At 40.8% G+C, this 11,531-nt stretch overlaps 1 protein-coding gene across 2 annotated transcripts in view; it reads left to right on the forward strand.

Moving 5' to 3' along the window:
- The window catches only part of Hadhb (hydroxyacyl-CoA dehydrogenase trifunctional multienzyme complex subunit beta), a 41,056-nt gene that overhangs the window by 21,862 nt on the left and 7,663 nt on the right, over window positions 1–11,531 (forward strand). For both annotated transcript variants that reach the window (XM_050125890.1, XM_050125891.1), the window contains exons 7-10: window positions 4,039–4,126; window positions 6,118–6,305; window positions 7,418–7,598; window positions 9,028–9,149. In XM_050125890.1, coding sequence (XP_049981847.1) covers window positions 4,039–4,126; window positions 6,118–6,305; window positions 7,418–7,598; window positions 9,028–9,149 — 579 coding nt within the window. The remainder of the gene's footprint in view (window positions 1–4,038; window positions 4,127–6,117; window positions 6,306–7,417; window positions 7,599–9,027; window positions 9,150–11,531) is intronic.

Genomic DNA, 11,531 nt, shown 5'->3' on the forward strand with positions numbered 1-11,531 from the left:
CATAACTATTATTATGTATTCACATTTTGCTATAAGTCAGATTATTTGAGCGGGTTTAGGAAATGTTAGTTTATCTGTCTCTTGTGTTAGAGAAACAGTATAGCAGTGTGTGGCTGATATTACTTTTTGTAATGTTAGCCATCATGGTTTCTAGTTAAACTTTAACATCTTATAGCCAATTTCATAGCTTGACTTTTGTAGTCAGAGGAAGCTTTGCCTCTAATTTACTGCCTTTGACTAGATGCCACGTAGGCAGATTTTTTTTCTTTTTATGTAGGTATTTCATACAAGTTTACCTTTACCCTAGTTGGCACACACCCATCTAGTGTTTATTGGGCAATGGAGATAATGACCGCCTTGGAACTAGTATGAGTATCCCACAGGCATTTGACTGAATAGTTCAAACCTGTCTTCTGGGCTTTGTTTCAATTATGGAGAAACTTGGCTTGCAAGCATATTTATCTTATTTCATGTCTGTGTTTCTGCATCCATTATAGTTACAAGGATAATAACTTCCATTGCCAGCCAAGATAGAAGGAAAAATGTGCAGATCAAAAGCATTTGTTTTGTTACACTTTTACAAATGTTAAAACGGCTAAAGTCCCACCCAGCACTGCACTGCTCACAAAGTGACCGTCTGGACGCTGTTGGGGAGCAGAAGAGAACTGAGAGCAGGGAGAGGTTTCTGTTCTCATAGAGTGTTTACTTTTCCTCTGCGGCTTCACAGTATTTTACATGCCTAATAAGAGCCCCAGTGGGCTATTAAAAAGAAAGACAAGAAGTTTGTGGGATAAAATAAGGATGAATCTTGAAAGAACTACTTATCCTGCTCAACTACAGAATGATTGAATAAATTATAACGATGATACTAGTCCATTAAAAACCTATGCTGTGAAATTTATAAAAAAAAGTTTCGGGGCTGGAGAGATGGCTCAGAGGTGAAGAGCACTGGCTGCTCTTCCAGAGGTCCTGAGTTCAATTCCCAGCAACCACATGGTGGCTCACAACCATCTGTACTGAGATATGGCGCCCTCCTCTGGCATGTGGGCATACATTGAGGCAGAATGTTGTAAATAAATAAATAAATAAATAAATCTTTTAAAAAAAAGTTTCGTGAGTGCATAAAGTCATCAAGCACCTCACAATATGTTTTCAACTTCTGTATCATGAATAGGAGGTGACTTTCATAAGACTGAAAAAGTAAATATTAAATCTGTTTCAGTTTTCTCTATTTTTATTTATTTTTCAAATAAGAATTATGATGTTTTTCTATGAATTTTTCTGGAAGTGTTAAATGTGTATACACATCAGCTGCTATATAATTCACAGGAGGAAGTTTCTCCCTCTACCTTATACTAATATCAATCATTTTGTATTCCACATAAGCTTTTTTTGAGACAGGGTCTCACTTATGAAGCCCTTGCTAGCCTGAAACTCACTATAGACCAGTCTAGCCTCAAACTTATAGAGATCTATCTGCCTCTGCCTCCGGAGTGCTGGGATTGAAGTTGTGAGCCACCATGCCTGACTCTCCAGGTAATTTTTGTATCTAGGGAGAGAGATAGAGTTGATGGGACAGTTATGAAAATAAGTAGTAGAAGTTAACATCCAACTAAAGCCAGATAAAGGAATGGCATTTCACAGAGACCAGATGGGAGGCAAACAACATGTCCCTAATCAACGGCCCTAAAAGGTTCTATAACTTGTCCTCAAGTCCACAGTCATGTATGCAGCCATCTTGAGAATAGTTGAGGATGTAGGTCTCATGTTCCGTGTTCTTGAAGCAATAAAGTAAAAAACACATTAAAAAAAAAGAGTTTTGTTAGGACTTGTGCTGATATTGATATGAACTCCTAAAAGGCTAAAAGGCCTAGTACCTCTATCAAACCTGACTTTGTTGAAAGACCTCAGTGTATTTCTCCTTTCACTTAACTTCTTCCTTTCTCCTTGGTGCCTTGAAAGTGAGTCATTCTTTAAATAGAAGTATGCACACAAGGGTCACCAGCTGCCAGTTCTATTTAAAGCTCCGTCAGTCCTTTGGGTCAGCTGGGGCCAAGGATAACGTGCTTCAGTGGCCTTGTGAGGATCAAGCTGTTCTAACCTGAGTGCCCTTACCCTTGCCCCACTGTGGAGTCTTTCCTTTTGCCCCTGACATCTGCTTCTGATTTCCTTTCCAACTGGTTTAGGTTGAGAAGTTGACCTGCAGTTGCCAGGAAGTAGTTTTAGCATAGTCATTTGGGCACTTAGTGTCAGGTCTCCCTGGAGACAGCAGAGTACGGTCATACTGGTTACACAAAAGTAGCAGCTTTCTGCTCCTACAGATGGCAAGTAGTATCAAACGCAGTGTAAGTATAAAGGCAAAGATTAGCTAAGAGACCCAGCCTTTTAAATCGAGAATTTGCAACATCCATGTCAGACAGTTTGTATTCGGATAATTAGTTTCAAAAAAGACTACTAAAAATAGTTCCTTGTAGTTTTATACTAAAGGTGGGAAAAGTTAGGAACTTTTTCCCCCTAAAGTAAAGCTTTAGTGTTGAAATAGGAGCGGCAGGGCTGCGTCCCCGGCACCCGGCCGCCCGCATGGCTAGTTTATACCCAGAAATAATTACACCGAAACTGTATTCTTTCAAACACTGCCTGGCCTGGCTAGGTCCAGTTTCTTATTGGCTAGCTCTTACATATTGTTCTAACCCATTTCTAATATTCTGTGTAGCCCATGAGCTGGCTTACCAGAGAGGATCTTAACCTGCGTCTGTCTGGAGTGGGAGCATCATGGCGACTCACTCACTCAGCTTCTTTTTCCCAGCATTCTCCTCTGTCTACTCCGCCTACCTAATTTTCTGTCCTATGAGGGCCGAGGCAGTTTCTTTATTATTAACCAATGAAATCAACAGATAAGATACAAGACCCACCTCCATCACTTTAGTATTAAAAAGTTTTTTTTCCTAAGTGTACTAAATTCTTTACATTAGCAAAACTGGAATGTTTTGGCAACATAAATTTTTCCAACAAATATTGTAAAACAATTATAAATATCTTTGTTTTATGTTTGTCTTTGACTGGGTTATGAAATTAGAGGCCACTTTTTGTTAGATTAGTAGGCCCTCAAACTTCTTCAGGGCCCCTAGAGTTTTTTTTTTTTTTTTTTTTTGGAACTAGCTCTATAGACCAGGCTAGCCTCCAACTCTGCCTCTGCCTCCTGAGTGCTGGGATTAAAGGCATGCACCACCACCGCCTGGCTTTTGTTGTGGTTTTAATGGTCAGTTCTGTAGAAACATTTCAGCCTTTGTTCTGCTGCTAGGCTTTATAGCTTCAGGGATACACGAAAATCTCACCCCGTGATGCCGTGTCCTCACTCTTAGTTGTATATTAAATTTTAAGAAAGATAAAATTACATGGTATCCTTGAAGGCTTGAAGCAAAGCATTGTTATTAATTAGGTGAGGCTGAAGAATGCTGTAGCCTTGTACACCACACTTGAAAATGGCTACCAGGCTGCTGGACTTGGTAGTCCGCAGACTGCATACCTGAATACTGGGGAGGCCGAGGCAGGAGACAAGCAAGTTCATGGCTGCCTGGGCCACAGAGTGATTTCAAGGATACCTCGTGAAATCCTGTTTTAAAGTAAAAAGTAAAAAGGGATAGATCTTCATGGTGCTAGAGCTTGCTGAGTTTTAGGTTTAACCCCCAGTGCTACAGAAAGAAAAGAAAAACAGAAAGGACTGACAAGATGACTTAGCTGCTAAGGGATGTACCGCCAAGCCTGACAACCTGAGTTCAGTCCCTTGAGCCCACAGTGTCCTTCACATGTGTGCGTGCACATAAATAAATAATTGTAATAAAAATTTTAAAAGAAAAAAGAAACTTGTTACCAGGAATTTAAGAGTATGTTTCAGTGTCTGGGAGAAAAACTAATGAGCCATTTTATTTTAAACATTGCTCTGTAGAATATTAAAATAAACTTTTTTCATAATTCTCCAGAGTAGGGCTCGGAACCTCACTTACATGTGTGTTTTCTTTCCCTCACTGTTCCCTGAAGGCTGCCCTTGGAGCTGGCTTTTCTGACAAGACTCCCGCTCACACTGTTACCATGGCCTGTATCTCTTCAAACCAAGCTATAACTACAGGTATGTGTAAATGGAATCCAAAGGTGCTTACTGGTTTTACTCCTTTTAATTAATCTTAAGAGAAGTAAGCAATTAGCACAGAGCTCTTCATTTGTGTTTTTATGAAGATAAAACTGTATGAAAGGTAGGGATTTTCCAGAGTAGTTTCCATGCCCTGTGGGGACAGTTGCATTCTTCCTTAGTCCTGAGTTGGCTGCTACTGGGACTGTCAATGGGAGGAGGTGCATAGTTTATCCTGCGTAGGTAATTCTGATTGGACATTTTCCCATGAGGACAGAGTACTGCAGCCTCAAGCATCAACATAGTTGTTAATTCCTGCTCTCGATGGTCTAAGTCACGGGGTGGGAATATGTCTTAGTTGTGAGCACTTGCTGAGTAAACAGGAGGACAAGAGTGGATCGATCCCTAGCACCTACATAAATGTGTAGGTGTGGCAGCCTGCTTGTAATCTCAGAATTCGGAAGGTAGAGACAGGATTCCCAGAGCAAGCTGGCTGGCTAGACAGTCCGAATTGGTGAGCTCTGTTTAAGTAAGGAAACTTGTCTCAATATACAAGAGGGACACAGTTGAAGACATCAGATACCAGCCTCCAGCTTGTACACACATGTGCACCACGCACACACACCTCGCCATATGTGCCCTAACACCTGCGAGCACACATTCACACATGCAAAAATGTTTTCATTTTTTTTCTTCACTTGGTACCCACATCCTTGGCAATCTATATGATATTTTAGCTTCTAACAATCTTCCTAAAATTGTGGGATGTTAAATGGCTACTTCTAAAGACAGGAGACTTGAGAGGCTTAATATTTAATGTTACAATAATATCAAGGCCAGATTAGACTGGTCAGTTCATGGATGGCGAGGAATGATGTCCAAAGCAGTAGTTGGGGGCTTCTCTACTGAGCAGAGTGCAACAAAATATTGCATGCCAATTGCCATACAGGAAAACCTAGATCTGAGAAGTCAGATACCTCATATAGTAGAAATTAATATTCTCTGCATGGGGAGGGGGTGGAGTGTGGAAGAAACCTTTCTGAAAACTTAGGCTGGGAGCATATAAAATATACAAGATGTTTAGGTTTAGAATATTGTTTGAGTTGGGCTGGAGAGATGGCTCAGCACTGGCTGTTCTTCCAGAGGACCAGGGTATGATTCCCAGCACCCACAGGCAATTCACAGCTATTAACTTCAGTTCCAAGAGATCTGACGCCCTCTTGGCCTCTGTGAGCACTAGAAACAGATGTGTGGTGTACATGCATATATGCAGGCAAAACACACATACACACAGAATAAAATAAATAAATTAAAAGAATATCAATTTATTTAAAAGTTGATGTCAGATTGGGTGGTGGTGGCACACACTTGTAATCCCAGCACTCGGGAGACAGAGGCAGTTAGATCTCTTGAGTTTGAGGGCAACCTCGTCTACGGAGTGAAATCCAGGACATGCAGGGCTACACAGGAAGTTCCTTTCTCAAAAAACAAAAAAAGGAAGGAAGGAAGGAAAAAAGAGAAGGAAAGAAAATGAGAAAAGTAAAAACTAGTTAAGTGTAGTGGCAGCAGTAAGGAGGCAGAGGCAGGTGGATCTCTGTGAGTTTGAGGTTTAGAAGCCAGCCTGGTCTACATAGTGCGTTCCAGGATCCTGTATCCAGAGGTAAAAAAAAAGGAAGGAAGGAAAAGTTAAAAACTGATTGTTATATAAAACTGATAACTGTTACAAAAATTTTTCATGTATTTTTTTGCATGTATGCATGTCATGATAGATGTGTAGAGGTCAAAGGATAACTTGTGGAAGTTGGTTCTTTCCTTCTGCCATATAGACTGTAGGGATGGAGCTGAGTTCCTCAGGCTTGCCTGCAAGTGCCTTTACCTGTTGAGCCATCTCGCTTGCCCCCGTTTATAGAACTTTTTAATAAGAAGCTTATATTTCAGTGGTTTGTTATTCCTACAAAGTTGTTCATGCACATATCCTTTGTATCTTGTAGCTGTTGGTCTGATTGCTTCTGGCCAGTGTGATGTTGTTGTAGCTGGTGGTGTTGAGTTTATGTCTGATGTCCCTATTCGTCATTCAAGAAAAATGAGGAAAATGATGCTTGATCTCAATAAAGCCAAGACTCTGGGCCAGCGCCTGTCCTTACTCTCTAAATTCAGATTGAATTTTCTATCACCTGAGGTAAGACTTGTGAATTTAATGTAAATAAAGACGAGTTTCCAGAACATCCTGAGGCTAGATTACTGTTAGATATAACACATACTCTAATAGCTATATATATTCTCATGATTACAGGGCAGTGTATTTGGTCAAGATGGGGGTGGGAGTAGTTATAAAAATTGAATTTGTAGAGACTGGAGAAATGGCTTATCGGTTAAAGAGCACTGACTGCTCTTCCAGAGGACTCAGGTTCAAGCCCACATGGCAGCTCACAACTGTCTGTAACTCCAAGATGTGACACACACACATGGACATACATGCAGGCAAAACACAAATGCACATAAAATAATAAAAATAAATAAATAAATTATTAAAAAACTGAATTTGTGCCAGACAGTGATGGCACATGCCTTTAATCCCAGCACTTGGGAGGCAGAGGCAGGTGGATCTCTGTGAGTTCGAAGCCAGCCTGGTTTGTAAAAGCTAGTTCCAGGACAGGCTCCAAAGCTATGGAGAAACCCTGTCTCGAGAAACAAAAAAAAAAAAATTGAATTTGTAACCTGGGCATGGTAGCATATACCCTTAATCTTAGCACTTTAGAGACAGAGACAAGTGAATCTGTGTAAATTCAAGACCAGCCTGATTTACATAATCAGACTAGCTCCAGAAATGTGTCTGTTAGCCCTCTTTAGAAATATGTTTGCTCACAAAGAGATTTCTGGGATCTTTTATTCCCTCTTTGGCTTTTTTTTTTTTTTTTTCTTTTGAGCTAGGGTCTTGCTGAGCTACCCTCAAATTAAAAATCCCCTTGTGAGCCGGGTGATGGTGGCGCACGCCTTTAATCCCAGCACTCGGGAAGCAGAGGCAGGTGGATCTGTATGAGTACGAGGCCATCCTGGTCTACAAGATCTAGTTCCAGGACAGGCTCCAAGAGCTACAGAGAAGCCCTGTCTCGAAACAACAAAACAAACAAACAAAAAACAAAATCAAAATCCCCTTGCCTCAACCTCCCGGATTAGAGGCATGTGTCCCTAAATCCAGCCAATAAATAGATTTCAGCTTTTCTAAATAACACTGAGCAATCCTACATAACTGTAACTGACTATAACTGTTCTCAATGTCCCCTTTGCTAGCTCCCTGCAGTGGCTGAGTTCTCCACTAACGAGACCATGGGCCACTCTGCAGACCGACTGGCTGCTGCTTTTGCTGTTTCTCGAATGGAACAGGATGAATATGCACTGCGTTCTCATAGTCTGGCCAAAAAGGCACAGGATGAAGGGCATCTTTCTGATATTATACCCTTCAAAGTACCAGGTAAATGGTGAGACTTAAAGGATTTCTTTATTTTTATCTTTCATTTTATGTGTATACCTTAGTGTCTGTATGTTCATCATATACATGCAGGTGTCCAGGGCGTCAGAGCCCCTGGAATCAAGGTTACAGGTGATTGTGAGCCAACTGATCTGAGTGCTGGGAACAAATCTGGATCATCTGCAAGGGCAGCAAGTGCTCTTAATGATGCTCAATCATCTCTTCATCCCTATACTAAAAACCTTAAGTGATAACTTCTTAAAGACAGGGTCTTAGCATGTGACCCTGGAAGCCTTGAGCTCACAGAGAGGCCTGCTTTTAGCCTCCCTGGTGCTATGATTAATTTACTTTTTAATAAGTATAATAATTGTTTCCAAACTACTCAGCCTTTATTCTTTTTCCATTTTTGTTTTTCAAGACAGGGTTTCTCAGTGGCTATGGAGCCAGTCCTGGAACTCTCTCTTTAGACCAGGCTGGCCTCAAACTCACAAAGATCCACCAGCCTCTGCTACCCAAGTGCTGGGATTAAAGGTGTGCGCCACCACCACCCAGCTCAGCTTTTATTCTTAAACATAGACTCAATTTTAGATGTATGTGGTAACACACATAAGCTTTAAAAAGATTTTTGCTTCGGAAGCAAAGGCAGGTGCATCTCTGTGAGTTTGAGGACAGCCTGGTCTACACAGGTCTACAAAGCAAGTTTCAGGACAGTCGGGGCCACACAGAGAAACCCTATCACGGACCCCCCCCCAAAAAAAAAAACAAAAAGAAAAGAAAAAAGAAAGATATTTTTGTTATTTTTAAAACAAAGTCTCATATAGACCTGGTTGGGCTCATTTTATGTTACTGAGTCTGGCCTTGAACTCCTGATCTCCTCTGCCTCTACCTCCTAAGTGGTAGGATTGCCTGTACATGCTACCATACCCAACTTTAAGTTTTTATAAGTGCTACTCGTGGAGTATCTTTCTCTTTTCTCATCTCTGTGTGTGTGATCTCTTCTTGGTAATCAGAAAAGACTTTCTTTTAAAGATTAGGATGTATAGCTCAGTAGTATAGTGCTTGCCTCAGGGCAGTCAAAGCCTAGTGGGGTGGGGGTTAATCCCTAGAACTAGAAAGAATAGAAAGGCTTTCTTCATAGTTGACAGATAATATTTACATTCCATTTGTTAAGTTTTTAGTAACATGTGTGGATATATGCACATGCATGTGGATTCTTTAGAGGCTAGAAGAGGGCATTGGTTCCCCTGGAGCTGGAGTCATAGGCAGTTGTGAGTTGCCCAACGTGGGTGCTAGGTACTAAAAGAACAGCAAGTGCTAACCACTGAGCCATCTTTCAAGCCCCCCTGTTCTTATCATTTTTAAAGCATATTGCTATAGAGAAGATATATAATGCTTACAGTTTCTTAGAGTTAAAAAATTATTGTCGTTATAGGAAAGGACACAGTTATCAAAGATAATGGGATCCGACCTTCCTCATTGGAGCAAATGGCCAAACTAAAACCAGCGTTCATCAAACCCTATGGCACAGTGACAGCTGCAAATTCTTCTTTCCTGGTAATTCTCAATGCTATTTGTGTTTAATAGAGGCTTTTCTGCGTTCTCAATAGAAGAGTTTACAACAAATTTGCTTGTCTATGATTTGAGGCTTAAAACTAAGCTATTCACTGTGAAAAAAATGTTAAAGGAAAATCATTTCCAAAAAAAAAAAAAAACCCACAAACTGGGTGTGATAATACAAACCTGTAACCCCAGCATTCAGGATATAGAAGCTGGAGGATCAAGAATTTACAGCTAGCCTTGGTATGCAAGACCCTGTCTCAAAAATCCAACAAATAAAGTTTTGCTTTGAAGATAAGATTTCCTTATGTAACCTAGGTTGGCCTCAAAGTTACAATCCTGCCTCAACCTCCTTGGTGCTGGAATTACAGGCATGTACCATGTTTGAACACCAAGTTTAAAATAATAGTTTTAAGGACTTAGATCTCTCACTGTAATGATACAGAAGCTGTTCTTTTTTTTTAAATTGATATTTATTGAGCTCTACATTTTTCTCTGCTCCCCTCCCTGCCTCTCCCCTTCCCCTTCAATCCTCCCCCCAAGGTCCCCATGCTCCCAATTTACTCAGGAGATCTTGTCTTTTTATACTTTCTACTTCCCATGTAGATTAGATCTATGTAAGTCTCTCTTAGTGTCCACATTGTTGTTTAAGTTCTCTGGGATTGTGGTTTGTAGGCTGGCTTTCTTTGCTTTATGTTTAGAAACCACCTATGAGTGAGTACATGTGATAATTGTCTTTCTGGGTTACCTCACTCAAAATAATGTTTTCTAGCTCCATCCATTTTCCTGCAAAATTCAAGCTGCTGTTATTTTTTTCTGCTGTGTAGTACTCCTTTGTGTAAATGTACCACATTTTTCTTATCCATTCTTTGATCGAGGGGCATTTAGGTTGTTTCCAGGTTCTGGCTATGACAAACAAAGAAGCTGTTCTTCTTATGCCCTTGACCATTTATCAAACTTGTATTGCTTATGCTGGGCACTGGGAATGGAAAGGACAGTTGTGATACAGTGAGGTACTATGGTGGCTGTACATTAGCCACTGAGGATGTCAGAGTGGCTTCTCAAAAGAAGTACTAAGTGGATTTGGTGTGTGTCTGTGCACCATGTATGTGCAGTGCACATAGAGGCCAGAAAAGACATTGGCTCTTCTGGAACTGGAGTTACAGATTGTTCTTCGGTGCTGTGTGGAGACTGGAAACTGAAACTGGTTCCTCTGGAAGAACAAGTTCTTTTAACCACTGAGCTGTCTGTCTCTCCAGACCTCAATGTTTCTTTGACAGTATAGCTAATCAATTACTACCACCACACTCAGCAGTGACCACACTGTTGTAGTATCCATAAACCATTTTTTTGTTTGCTTGTTTTTTGTTTTTTCAAGATAGAGTTTCTCTGTGTAACAACCCTAGCTGTCCTGGAAGTAGTTCTTATAGACCAGGCTGCCCTTGAACTCTCAGAGATCTGCCTGCCTCTGCCTCCCAAGTGCTGAGATTAAAGACATGTGTCACCACTGCCCATTTTTTATAATTTATTTAAATTAATTTTATTTGCATTGGTATGAAGGTATACTAGTGAAGGTATCAGATCCCTTGGAACTGGAGTTAAAGACAGTTGTAAACCACCATGGAATTGAACCTGGGTCCTCTGGAAGTGCTCTTAACTGCTGAGCCATTTCTCCAACCCCCATAAACCATTTTTTTTTTATGTATAGTCACTTGTGTTCTCAGACTTTATGGCTACCCTACTGGTGGCTACATGCTCTTTTTAGGATTGCAGAGTTTTTATTTATTATGTATACAACATTCTGCCTCCATGTATGCCGGCACTCCAGAGGAGAACGCCAAACCTCATTACAGATGGTTGTGAGCTACCATGTGGTTGCTGGGAATTGAACTCAGGACCTCTGGAAGAGCAGCCAGTGCTCTTAACCACTGAGCCATCTCTCCAGCTAGATTGCAGAGTTTTTAAAAGGGATGTATAATTGAATGTGACAGAACTTGTCTTGATTTTTGCATATTATATGGACTGGTTTCATTTTCTTTTGAATTGTGGAGGACATCTATCTTCCCCTCTCTCTCTCTCTCTCTCTCTCTCTCTCTCTCTCTCTCTCTCTCTCTCTCTCTCTCTCTCTCTTTCTTTCTTTTTGTCTGTGTCTGTGTTTCTCTGTGTAGCCCTGGCTGTCCTTGAACTCACTCTGGAGCCAGGCTGGCCTTGAACTCACAGAGATCAGCCTCTGCCTCCTGAGTGCTGGGATTAAAGGTGTGACCTTCACTACCTGACCATTCTTTCCTTTTTGAAATAATGGTAAAGAGCTTTTTAAAAACAAACTCCAGAAGTCAGTCTGTCTCTCTCTCTCTCTCTCTCTCTCTCTCTCTCTCTCTC

Source organism: Alexandromys fortis, unplaced genomic scaffold (assembly GCF_014885135.2).
Source record: "Alexandromys fortis isolate MF-2015 unplaced genomic scaffold, M_Fortis_MF-2015_v1.1 scaffold_252, whole genome shotgun sequence".
NCBI classification, from domain to species: Eukaryota; Metazoa; Chordata; class Mammalia; order Rodentia; family Cricetidae; genus Alexandromys; species Alexandromys fortis.